The sequence below is a fragment of the Nomascus leucogenys genome, chromosome X (assembly GCF_006542625.1).
Source record: "Nomascus leucogenys isolate Asia chromosome X, Asia_NLE_v1, whole genome shotgun sequence".
Classification (NCBI taxonomy): domain Eukaryota; kingdom Metazoa; phylum Chordata; class Mammalia; order Primates; family Hylobatidae; genus Nomascus; species Nomascus leucogenys.
In genome coordinates this window covers 138092827-138105976 of record NC_044406.1, presented here as the reverse complement: position 1 = coordinate 138105976, position 13150 = coordinate 138092827, and the positions used below count along the sequence as shown (strand labels likewise).

General features: G+C 54.1%; 1 protein-coding gene across 2 annotated transcripts; it reads left to right on the top strand.

Moving 5' to 3' along the window:
• Positions 1-2130: 2130 nt before the first annotated feature.
• LOC100598491 (PNMA family member 5) lies at positions 2131-5490 on the top strand. 2 transcript variants are annotated; one of them, XM_030806777.1, is made up of 2 exons: positions 2131-2446; positions 2627-5490. In XM_030806777.1, exon 2 carries the CDS (start codon positions 2749-2751, stop codon positions 4093-4095), a length of 1347 nt encoding a protein of 448 aa, XP_030662637.1. In that variant the 5' UTR covers positions 2131-2446; positions 2627-2748; the 3' UTR covers positions 4096-5490. The 2 variants fall into 2 exon arrangements, with proteins under 2 accessions (XP_030662637.1, XP_003271921.1); XM_003271873.2 differs by having other exon boundaries at positions 2134-2432.
• Positions 5491-13150: the final 7660 nt, after the last annotated feature.

Genomic DNA, 13150 nt, shown 5'->3' with positions numbered 1-13150 from the left:
TGGGCTTGGGACGCCACAGCTCCCCTCCAATGAGAAAGAGCCGCAGTGGCTGCTGGGCCAAATGGCACGTGGCGAGCCTGGCTGCCACCGTCGTCCGCACGGGGGTGGGTGGGGTGAGGAACCACCTTGCAGGAAGTAGGAGGGTTTATGTCACCAGTGCGCAACCGTGAGCGGGCCGTGTGCAGTTCCGCTCGTGGGGGGCGGGGGGCGGTCGTCACCAGACAACCTCTTCCCGCCACAGCCTCGTGGCGCAGTCAGCCCAGAGGCGGCAGCCGCCATAGACGTGTGGTGGTCGCGCTGCGCGGAACTCCGGCTCGGAGGCACCTCCAGCAGGTACGGAGCTAGACCCCGGGCTCGGACAGCAACGCAGATTACGGGGGATACCCCCAGTAACTCTTGCTATTTTCAACGGGGTCTAGGGGCTGGTGGCCATAGGTTTCCCTGGAGGCGGGATCCCACTAGATCACACGCAGCACCCCGAGGAATCCCTGCCATTTCTAGGCAGAACTTCAGGGAGACCTGGCCGGGCGCGGTGGCTCACACCTGTAATCCCAGCACTTTGGGAGGCCGAGGCGGGTGGGTCACCTGAGGTCAGGAGTTGGAAACCAGCCTGGCCAACATGGAGAAACCCCGTTTCTACTAAAAATACAAAAAGTAACCGGGCGTGGTGGCGTACGCCTATAATCCCAGCTACTCAGGAGGCTGAGGCCGGAGAATCACTTGAACCCAGGTGGCGGAGGTTGCAGTGAGCTGAGATACGCTACTGCACTCCGGCCTGGGTGACAAAGCGAGACTCCGTTTCAAAAAAAAAAAAAAAAAAAGAGGAAAAAACAAACTTCAGCGAGACCTACTCCACCCTTGACCTGCCCGGAGACACTGCAGTCAGGACAGTAGCTCTCGGCCCTTCCCTTGAGGGAAAGTGGCTTCGAACCTTCCCCTCCTAGATTCTGCCTGCTTCCACTGGTGCCGGTGGTGTGGGTGTATGTAGATAACCAGGTGGGGACTTGGGGGAACAGGGGAATGGAGGTAGGGGGTTTGGGGACATCAGTTAGACTTGCGTCGGGGTAGGAGTTGGACTTGGTGAGGGGGCAGGGCTTGAGGCACGAGTTAGACTTGGGTGGTGGAAGGGGTTGGACTTGGTGGGGGGCTAGGCTTGGGGTAGAGGTGCAACTTAGTTGTATGCAGAGTTTGGCAGCAGGGGTGCAGGTTTTGAGGTGGGGCTTAGGAAGGGGTGCAACATGGCTGAAGGGGTGGAGCTTGGGAGGGAGTGGAGTTTGCAGTGGGGGTAGGGCAGCAACCTTACCTTAGGATCCCTTCTGCCCTAGCAGCAGGCCCCCTGCTCCCACCCCCCACCTCCCTCCTCACCTCCCACCCCTCTCGCCATTCCTCCCCCCACTCCTCCACCCCCCTCCCCGCTCCCTCTGCCAATTGAGCAGTTTCTTCCATCCCTGCACCAGGGTCCTAGTGAACACCTATGCAGAATCTGAATTGGCATGGTCTGGGCAGGGACATATGTGTGGGACAGAATCACAGCAAAATACCTCTGCTTTGCCTTGGACAGATCCAGTGAAGCAGGACCCATCACGCCTGAGTCAGGAACTGCCTAACTGGATAGAGTTGAAGAGCAGAACGAGTCTGAAGTGGCTGTGTTATTGCAGCATCCGCGCTGCCAGCAGGGCCAACCCAGCAAGGTGAGCAGCTGTGAGGTGGGCCCTGTTGGGAGGGGCTCTGGAACCCTGGCAAAGAGTGGGGAGAGGGGACTGCCTGCCAGGGTTCACAGACTCGGCAGGATAGGGCCATCTCTAGGGCAAGAGTTATTGGTTTCCTGCAGTCCGGCAGTGGGGACCTTATCTGGGTCCCTTTTCTGCCTGATTTCAGTTTCCACACAATTGAAACCATGAGCTCCTGTCCTTTCATCACTCACTCCTCATGTCCATCTCGCCTTCCCTCTCCCACCCTCCTTTTTGCTAGTACACTTTATTGGTTGCAGGCCAATGACATCACCTGTTGCTTCTCAAGGACCTTGGCCTTACCACATGACACTCCCCTGCAATAGCAACCCATGGTCCATGGTATTCTCTGTATCCATGGCAACACTGCAGCTTGTCACACAATCTCCACACCCACCACTCTCATTGCATTGCGCAGAGCTCAGCCATCTTTCTCATCTGTCAGGCATTCCTGAGAAAGAGGGCCACTCTACCTCTCCTGCTGCCAGCCTTCACTCCAGCAAGAAGGGTGCTGGGTGACCTGGGCCCACATAGCCCTGAGTGGGCAGTGAGGCTGTCTCCTGCCCTCTTCTGCCTGGAGGGCTTGTCAGTGTCCCCAGGTGTCAGGCCCTGCCTCCTGACATTGGCCTTTTCACTACAGGCACCTGAAGCACACACAGCAGAGTCCTCTGGACTTCGAGGAGGAACCCACAGCAGGAGGAGGTCAGCAGGGAGTGGTGAGATGGGGAGATCTTTGCCTGGGGAGAACCTCCACACTCTACCCTCCCCAAAATGACTTGGGGAACCCTGGGAAGGAAGGACTCCATCCCTGCTTGGGGGTGGGGGCAGAGGAGGGGTGCTTGGGGGTGTAGGTTGGGGTGGGCATTGACAATGCTCTCATCCCATTTGCTTTGCAGGCTGTGGAAACCTGGGACCACTTCTGCCTTCCTACGTGGCAGTGGCTCAGAGTTATTTGAGTGCTGTCAAACTGAGCTGATTGCTGCCCTAGTATTAGATCAGTCCATAGAAAGTGGGGGCAATGGCACTGACACTGCTAGAGGACTGGTGCAAGGGGATGGACATGGACCCCAGAAAGGCCCTGCTGATTGTAGGCATCCCCGTGGAGTGTAGTGAGGTGGAAATTCAGGACACCGTGAAGGCAGGCTTACAGCCCCTGTGCGCATACAGGGTGCTAGGGAGAATGTTCAGGAGGGAAGACAATGCCAAGGCGGTTTTCATCGAATTGGCTGACACTGTTGATTACGCTACTCTGCCCAGTCACATACTAGGAAAGGGGGGCTCCTGGGAAGTGGTGGTAAAACCCCGTAACCCAGATGACGAGTTTCTCAATAGACTGAACTACTTCCTGAAAGATGAGGGCCGAAGTATGACAGATGTGGCCAGAGTCCTGGGATGTTGCAGCCTCCCTGCCGAGAGCCTGGATGCAGAGGTCATGCCCCAAGTTAGATCCCCACCTTTAGAGCCTCTGAAAGAAAGTATGTGGTACCGGAAACTGAAAGTGTTTTCGGGAACTGCTTCCCCTAGCCCAGGCGAAGAGACCTTTGAAGACTGGCTAGAGCAGGTCACTGAAATAATGCCCATATGGCAAGTGTCTGAGATGGAGAAGAGGCGGCGTTTGCTGGAGAGCTTACGCGGGCCTGCTCTGTCAATCATGCGGGTGCTCCAGGCCAATAATGACTCCATAACCGTGGAGCAGTGCCTTGACGCCCTCAAGCAGATCTTTGGGGACAAAGAGGACTTTAGAGCCTCTCAGTTTAGGTTTCTGCAGACCTTTCCGAAGATTGGAGAGAAAGTCTCCACTTTCCTGCTGCGCTTAGAGCCCCTGCTGCAGAAAGCCGTGCACAAGAGCCCCTTGTCAGTGCGCAGCACAGACATGATTCGTCTGAAACATCTCTTAGCTGGGGTCTCCATGCCCCGCGCCCTCAGGGGCAAGCTGGAGCTCTTGGATCAGCGAGGGTGTCCTCCCAATTTTCTGGAGTTAATGAAGCTCATTCGAGATGAAGAAGAGTGGGAGAACACTGAGGCAGTGACGAAGAAGAAGGAGAAGCCGTCAGGGAGAGGCCGGGGGGCCTCCGGTAGACAGGCAAAAGCAGAAGCCAGGGTCTCTGCACCTCAGGCCACCGTGCAGGCAAGGTCTTTAAGCGACAGCAGCACCCAGACCATACAGGGAGGCTTACCCCCATCAGTGAAACGCAGGCGGCTCTCATGCAGTGAAAGCACTAGGGAAGCAGAGCACGGCCAGGCCATGTATCCCGAGGCTGAAAACCAGACTCCAGGCAGGGAGGGGCCACAGGCTGCAGGAGAGGAGTTGGGAAACGAGGCAGGGGCTGGGGCCATGAGCCATCCCAAGCCCTGGGAAACATAGGCTCAGAAGACCCAAGCACTCCTTCCCCTGGCAGGCAGCAGGGACATTTGAACAAGGGGAAGGGGCAGCTTACACTAACAGGGAGCTTGATTGGGGCAGAGGGACAGGGAAGCCAGGTCGAGATCAAGCCCCCTTACTTTCCACCAGCTGGAAGGGAATTCAGCAACCAAGACCAAATAGCATCTGGTTCAGTGGGGACTGGGCCCATAGCCCATAACAGGTACAGGAAACACAAGCGGGGAACCACTACACTCAGCACACGGGGTGCCTGGGCTTCAGATGGGGACCCCAACAAAGCGGGGGCTGAAGGTGTGGCTGGGGGCTCTGGCCTGGTTATCTGGACACCCCCAAATATCCACCCTGTGGACTTTGAGCTGAGCATGCCCACTGGCACCCAGGCCATGTGGGACCTGGAGGAGCCTGCCTGGGGCCTGCCTCTGCCAGAAGGAGCCAGGGCTGCTGAGGAAGAGCTGTGGGGCAGAAGTGAAGCCCCACAGGGGAGGCCGCAGGGTCCAGCCCATCTTTAGGATCATCTACACTGCATGAGGGGAGCCCCAGGAAGGCAGCATTCATAAGCCCCTGCACCAGTGAGGAAGAGAGAGGAGGAGAATTAAGAAGAGGATGATCGGGAGGAGGAAGAGGGGAATGAGGAGCAGGAGGAAAAGGAGGAGGAAGAGGGGAAGGAGGAGGAAGAACTGTGAGGAGAGAAGAGAGGATGTGTTGGGGGTGGGTAGTTGTTTTTGGTTTGCGTCATCATCAGGCCCAGTCTCTGCTCACTGCTGTTCCGTGTCAGGAACTCCCCCTCTGCTTTGCCGGTGGAGATCTCGGCCAGTGGCTGCTTGTTCTCTTGGGGATGTGTGTGTTTTCGTCTGAGCAGCTCCTTTCCAGAGTACCCCAGCGCAGTTCCAGGAGATGGTGGGAAGGAGGCATGGCAGACGCTCACCCTGTGACCGTGACCTCGACTGCAGGAGGACCAACCAGACACGGGAGGGAGCAGGGCTGCCTGAGGCTCCCCAGGAAGCTTTGTGCTTTGGCGTTCCACCCCTGCTGTTACTCGTGACTCAGTTTCCTCAACTTGGTGGGGTTTTCCCTGCTATGTTTTCCAGCATCCTGTGACTATCCTGTGCAGTCTATAGGGCAGGGCCCTGCCCCAGCAGCTGGGCTCAGGAGGGGGTTACCTGAAGCGAGTACACATTGCCAGAGCCCACCATCCTGGCAAGATGGGGATCCTGGGGCCCTATGGAAGGAGGGATGTGGTAGGGGGGCCACACTGAGGGAGGGGCCGGGGACTTGTGACCTGTAGTGGCTGTTTTCAGTTTCTCTCTGTGTTAGATTCCCTTCTTTTCAGCGGTTTCAGTTCATGTTTCTCTTCAATAAATTTTGTTCAGTGTTCCAGCCGTGTCTTGCCTCTGCTGTGTGAAACTGGGGTGGGAGGCGGTCTGCTGGGGATGGGGCCACAGTGGCCACACTGACATTGAGGTGTGTGTGGCGCAGGGTCTGTGAGGGCCTGTGGGGTGTTTGGGGACAGTGTGTGTGTAATGGCCAAGGGACAGAGTGTGGGCCAGAAAGGGATCCCAAGTGCTCATGTCTTGGGGAGGGGGACAGGAAGGGCAGGCGGAGCTGCACTTCATCCTGGGTCCTGTCCTTCTCCCTTCCCAGTGTGCTGGGAGGCGCTCTACTCCTGTGTCCTGGGAGCGGGCAGTGGGCCATGAGCAGGAAGCCCATATGGCCCTGGGGAGTGACCCCTTTCTGTCCTGCATCCCCGAGGCCCTCTGAGCCCTGGATACTGCCTGAGGAGGGCTCCCTCAGGGTGGACGGCGCTGCTAATCCGGACACCCCTCCTTGAGCACTGTGGCCGGAGGAGCAGTCTTCAATGGGGGCCTGAGGATCCCAGAACCCACCCTCCTGAGCCCTCCTGGGACTGGCTCTCTCTCCCAACAGGCCAGGGAGCTCACCACAAATGGAGGGTAGTCCTCGATCAGTCATTTAACTAACCCAGAGTCTGTGGGCGACGGAACTGGGACAAGTGACAGGCCCCTCCCTGCACATGTGTGGGGAGGGGACGGGATCATTGACTTGGACGTGGCGAGGGTCTCCCGGGGCTCACTCGGTCTGTGCCCCCACACTTCCTCCGGCTGTTCTGGAGCACAGAGCCTCCGGCCATCCCCATGGCTCAGATGATAGCCAGGGTCCCCCACAGCAGCCTCGGAGCCGGTGCTGGGAATGGGTGGCTGCCCGCCTGGGCTGAGGAATCCTGGATCTAGGCGACCTGTCTGCTTGAGCAGAGCTGCAGTCAGCAGGTCTGCAGGGTGGCAGGGGCCCTGGGAGACACCAGGCATACACAGGCGACTGCAGGCATGGGAGGGGTCGTTTTGCGGGGCTGTCGGGGAGGGGCAGGGGGCGGCAGGCCCCTGGGGCTGGGCCTGCAGCCTCCTCGGCCTGAAGGTGCTTAACCAGTGTCTCGGGGACCCTTGTAGTGTGTCCCATCGGGGTGCCCTGCAGGCACGCCTGGGGCCCCCACTGTGCTCTGTTCTCCCTGCCTTCTTCAGGCTGGGCACAACCCCAGCATGTCCGTCCCTTGTGTCTCAGCAGGGCCACGTCAACTGCTCACTTTCCAAGGGCCCCTCCAGATTTCGGGGACGGGACAAGAGGAGAGGGCACAGAGCTTGGCTGACCTTGCCAGGGCCTGTCAGGGCTCCTTGGTTTTCCCTGTTCAGAGTGGACCTGTGTGTGCCATGATTCCCGAGCAGGTGTGAGTGTGAGTGTCTGAGCGGGTGTGTTTGAGCGTGTGCATGTGTGTGTCAGTGTGAGCATGTGCATGAGTTTCCGAGAATGTGAATGTGTGTGCGAATCCAAGTGACAGCATGTGACTGCATCACTGAGCGTGTGTGAGTGGGAGGGTGTGGAGGAATGAGGCTGTGCCATTGAAGGTGAGCATGCATGTCGCTGAATGTGTGTGACACTGTGAGTGTGTCAATGTGTGTCAGTGTGTGTGTTTGTGAGTCATTGTGTGTGCGTGTGCTGACTGCAAATGTGAGTGTGTCAATGAGCAGGCATGAATGTGTCACTCAATGTGTGTTTGTCACTCAATGTGTGTGCGCATGTGAGTGTGTCTGGAACATGAGTGTGTGTGAATGTGTGTGTGACTGTGTCAGTGGGCGTGTGAGCACACATGCTGGACAGTTGGGTTGTGAAACCTGGAAGGGATCTAGCCAGGGAGCCTGGAAGGAGGTACCGGGAGAAACCAGTTGCTTTCCCACCAGCCCAGAGCAAGGAGACTTTGTTGGGCCTGAAGGACGGCCCCCCCCGTGGGGCCCCCTGTCCCCTTTATCCCGGCCAGGCCCTTGGCACGTGCCGGCTTGCAGAGCTCCTACCATGCATTGTGTTTCGCTGCACAGTCCTCACCAAGTGCCCCTGAGGAGGGGGACATGTGTGGCCTGGGGATAGAAAGGTCCATCAAGGTGCCTTCCTGGGTGCCCAGGGGCTGACCAAACCCATCCAATAAGCAGCAGCCTCCTGGGCTCACAGAGGGCTTGAGCAGTGGATGAGGGAGCCCGATCAGAGCCCAATCACGGGGGGTGAGGCTGAGCAGAGAGGACTCAGAGAAGTCCCGTCCTCAGGACTGTCCCGGAATAGACAAGACTGAGAGGGGTCCCATCCTAAGGCCTGTCCCCTCAGCAGGGAGGACTGAGAGAGGTCCCGTCACCAGGCCTGTGCCTGATCAAAGTGGTCTGAGAGAGGTCTTGTCCTCAGGTCTGTCCCCCGAGCAGAGAGGAGTGAGAGAGGTCCTGTCTACAGGTATACCTCCGAGAAAATGAACTGAGACGGCTGCCATCCTAAGACCTGTTCCTTAGCGAGAGAGGACTGAGTTGGGTCTCCTGAGCAGACAGGCCTCTCTCCGAACCCTGAGCGGTGGGAACTGTGAAAGGTGCTGTCCTCAGCTCTGTCCCTGATCATAGAGAAATGGCAGAGGTATCATTTTCAGGCCTGTTCCATGAGCAAAGAGGACTGAAAGAGGTCTTATACTCAGGTGTCCCCTGTGCAGAACAACAGAGAGGTCCTATCATCAGCCCTGTCCATGAGCAGAAATGTCTGCCAGAGTACAATCTGTAGGTCTCTTTCTGAGCAGAGAGGACTGAGAGAGGTCCTGTCCCAGAAGATGGACTGACAGGGGTCACATCTTCAGGCCTGTCCCCTGAGCTGAGGGGACTGAGAGAGTTCCTGTCCTCACATCTATCCCCTTAGAATATGAACCTACAGGGGTTCCATCCTCAGGCCTGTCCCCTGAGCTGGGGGACCGAGAGAGGTCCTGCCCTCATCTCTATCCTCTTAGAAGATGGGCCGACAGGGGTCCCATGCTCAGGCCTGTCCCCTGGGCTGAGGGGACCTAGAGAGGTCCTGTCCTCATCTCTATCCTCTTAGAAGATGAGCCGAGGTGGGTCCCAGCCTCAGGCCTGTCCCCTGAGTTGACGGGACTGAGAGAGGTCCTGTTCTCTTATCTATCCCCTTAGAAGATGGCCCAACAGGGGTCCCATCCTCAGGCCTGTCCCGAGCTGAGAGGACCAAGAGAGTTCCTGTTCTCCTGTTTGCTGAGTGACATGTATGTGGAGAGGTGTCCCTTTATGAATTGCTCCTGAATAGAGAGTACTGAGTGAGGTCATGTCCTAAGGTCTGTCCCCTGAGCAGAGAGGACTGAGAAAACTCCTGCTCCGTCATTGGCTTTGATCAGAGAAGACTGGGAGAGTCATGGCCTTAGCTCTTTCCCTTAGCAGTGGGGACTGAGTTAGGTCCTGTCTTCAGGTCTGTTTCCTCAGCACAGTGGATTGAGAGAAGTGCCATCCTCAGGCCTTTCACCTGAGCAGAATGAACTAACAGGGGTCCCATCCTCAGGTCTGCCCCTGAACAGAGAGGACTGACAGGGGTGCCGTCCTCAGGCCTGTGCCCTGTCCTTCTATGGATAGCACCCCGGGGTCTGTGGAGGGCCAGCATGTTTTGTACTTAATTTTAGGCTCATCTGAGAACCTGTCGATTCACTGCCTTGTAAGGTAAGTCTATGTCCCATTGCAGTTGGTTGGGAATGACAAGGCCAACCTAGGGGCATGGCCGGGACCCCCTGCTGCTTCTCCCACAGGATCCAGCACCCTCTGTGGCCTTTCTGGACTCCCGACCTCCACCTGTTCCTGGCCTGGGATCACCTCTTCTTGGTGAGCCGTGTGGCAGCTTCATTTTTCTGAAGATGAAGATGCCACAGAGCAGACACTTTCCCAGTCACTCCCATGGCAGGGTGCCAGGAGGAAGGTCACGCCCTGGGCAGTCTGGCTGTAGATGGGCTCTGGGAATGGGCCCTCTGGCTGCCAGACACAGGAACAGGTCCTGGCACAGAAGAGTGAGACCCCTGGGGGCTGCCTTTTTCCCAGCTCTCAGTCTGTGGCAGGTCAGGTATCACTAACACAGGCCTCCACAACAACTGCTTCAGTACTGACCGAGTGGTAAAGTTAAATATTAAAAGCTGAAAGAGCCAGAACCCTTATACAAAGGCTTGATTGTAATAAAAGCCCACCAAGAGTTTTGCCTAGACCTTTCCTGGGCCTTGAAACATGACAAAATAATGAAGGAATTTTTCACAGGACCCGTTTAGGATTAAACCCGTTTTATTGAAGGTCTGAAGAAACTCACCAGGCCTCCACAAACAAGCTTTATTGGAGATTAAAGGAACTCCCCAGACCTCCATGATTTAGCAGGAGACAAGATAAGGGTCATCACCCCAGCACCTGGACCCATTTAGATTAAGTCAATTTACTGAGGCTCCAGAGGGAGGTCTTCAGGACTCAGATCTTAGTTATAGATTAAAAGAAGTTAATCACTTATGTCTTTTTAGATGAATGCACACTTACATGTAGACATACAGCTTAGAAGGGATATAAGCTCTGGAAAACTTTGTAATTTTGAGTTGGTCTGGTGATATTTTCCAGGTTTTCTCTCTGTAACCAGTTACAGAAATAAAAACTGTCTTCCTCCCCAGTTCATCTGCATCTCATTATCGGGCCACAAGAAATAGCAGCCCGACTCTCAGTTTGGTGAGGGAACAAGTCCTCTCCCACTGGGCAAGATAATTTGGAAAGAGCCAAATGTGACCTTTTCTCTCTCCCCTTTCTCTTTGCCTGTTCAAATGGGACCACCACTCAGGCCCCGACTCCTTTACCCACAGTGGGTTGTGCAAAGACCAAAACAGAGGCACCTGCTGGCTGCTTACCTGGGCCTGCAGGGCAGACCCTGGTCCCCTGCTGCTGTGGTCCCCTGAGCCATGGGCCGCTGGGGCTCAGCTGGCTCTGGGCCTGGGCTTACACTCTGCCCTCTGAGCTTTTCCCCATCCAAAGACACCCAGCATTTGAGGGCAGCCTCTCTCAAGGCTACTATCTTCCTCCAGACCCTATCCCCTCCTCATGGAGCCCAAAGTGGGGCCTGCCTCCCAGGCCTGCAGTCCCTGCACACAGTAGTCAGTCCTCTGAGCACTTTGGCCTCCAGCACCTCTGGCTGCCCTGCTCCTGGCACCAGGTGCCTGCTGACAATGTTGAACTTTACTCAAGCCCTGTGATCCTTGAAAACAGCAATGGTTACAAAATCCCCCCATCCTTTAGTGTTCCAGAAAATGACTTATTGCAAACAAAAAAAAAAAAAACAAACAAAACAACAAAAACACTGTTATGAGTGGGCTGAATTTTATTTCCCCCAAAATCCATATGTTGAAGTCCTAACTCCAGTACCTCAGAATATGGCCTTATTTAGAGATAGAGTCTTTAAAAAGGTAATTAAAGTTAAATGAAGGCATTATGGTGGGCCCCATTCCAATATGACAGGTGTCCCTATAGGAAGAAGAAATCTGGACACACAGACAAGGAAGATAATGTGAAGTGAAACAGGAAGAAAATGGCCATCTACAAGCAAAAAAAGATTCTTCCCCCACAGCCCTCAGAAGGAACCAAGCCTGCTGACACCTTGGATGCATCCAAAACTGTGAGAGAATAAGTTTCTGTTGTTTAAGACTTTCGGTTTGTAGTACTCTGTTATGACAGGCCTGGGAAACTAACACGATACCCCTTCCCCATAAGAGTTAGTTAGGACTCAGGAATGCTCTCCTTGTTTACCTATGACACGGACAGACACAAACCCTCCAAATTCCCATTTGCATTAATCAGAGTACACTAGAAAAGCAAAACCAGTAGGAGATGATAGATATATTATTTTGGTAATTGGCACACATGATTATGGAGGCCAACAAATTCTATGATATGCCATCTGCAAGCTGTAGAATAGAGAAAGATGGTGGTATAATTCAGTCCAAGTTCAAAGGCCTGAGATCCAGGGGAGTTTATGGTGTTACTTCTAATCCAAAGCTGAAGGAGTGGGGAGCGGGGCCCATTGGTGTACATCTTGGAGTCTGAAAGCCTCAGATCCAGGAGCTCTGATGTCTGAGGACAGGAGAAGATAGATGTTTCAGCTCAAGAAGAGAGAGAAAGAACAAGCGAGCGAGAGACAGAGAGAAATAATTTGCTCTTCCTCCATCTTTTTGTTCTATTTGGCCCCTCAAACAATTGGATGATGCCTTCCTACATTGGTGAGGGTGATCTTTATTCATTGTACTGATAGAAATGCTAACCTCTCCTGGAAACACCCTCACAGACACACCCAGAAATAATGTTTTTACCAGCTATCTGAGCATCCCTTATCCTAGTCAAGTTGACACATACAATTAACGAGCACATCCCTCTACCTCTCACCCTGTTCTTCTGTTCCACTTCATGGCAAAGCTCCTCTGAAGACTTGTCTATGCCTACCACCCACACTTTCTCAGCTCCCATGCTCTCCTTAATTCTCTGTAACACTGGTTTCACCCATTCTATTACTGAAAGGACTCTTAACAAAGTGACCAAACAACCTGAATCTTGATGAATCCAAAGGTCAATTCTCTGTCCTCATCTTACTTACACCAACATCTCAGTAGAATTTGACCCAGGTGACTATTCTTCCTTCATGAAACACTTTTTCCCCTTGGCTCCTGGGATACCACATGCTTCGGGTTTCCTCCTACTTCACTGGCCTCTCCTGGTAGAGTTTTCTGGTTCCTCCTTCTCTGCTTGATTCTCTCCAGGACTCAGTGCCCTGGGTCCTCTTCTCTTTACTATCTACATTCACTTCCTTGGTGATCTCAGCCTGTCCATACTTTCATTATCATTGGCAGGCTGTTTCTAAGCCCAGTTCCCTCTTAAGCTCTAGACTTATATGTCAAAGTGCCTAACCCACATCTCCACCTGGGCAACAGAACATCTCAATACCAATTTTCCCAACACAAAACTCTGGCTCCCAAGCCACACCATTCAATCAGCGCCAAACTGCTCATAAGTTCACCAAAGATACTGGCATCAGCATCTACCCAACTGCTCTGATTCCAAAACTAGACTCAGTTTGTCTTCTTCTCTTTCCCTCATAGATTCGTATTCCATTATCAGCAAGTACTGCAGTTCTACTTCCAAATACATGTAAACTCCATCCACTTCTATCTCTACCACCGCCATCATTGTCCAGGCCACCGTCACTGATACTTGCAGTGCAATAGCATCTTCTCTCTCTCTCCTCTTGCTCCTCTATAGTCCATTCTCCAAATATAACTCACAGTGATTTTTAAAAATCAGAAATCAAATGACATCATTTCTTTGCTCAGAAGCCATGGATGGCTTCCCATTATCACTTAGACTAAAACTCAAATTCCTAACCATGGCCTACAAACCCTACATGATCTGTCCCCCACTCTGCTGTGTGTTTACCACCCTCTAGCCCCACTGGCTAGTCCCTCAAATACACCTGGCTCTTAATCTTATCTCAGGGCCTCTGCCCTTACTGGCCCCTCTACCTGGAAAACTTGTGGGAATGGGAATATTCTAGGCCTGTGCTGCCAAATAGGGTAGTCTCTAGCCATGTGTGGTTACTAGGCACTTGAAATGGAGCTAGTGTGACTGAGAAACTGGATTTTTAAAATGTATTTTAGTTGATTTCTATT

What these genes read in the sequence shown, in the direction of transcription:
- LOC100598491 (XM_030806777.1), top strand. Translation starts at nt 2,749, where the DNA reads ATGGCACTGACACTGCTAGAGGACTGGTGCAAGGGGATGGACATGGAC.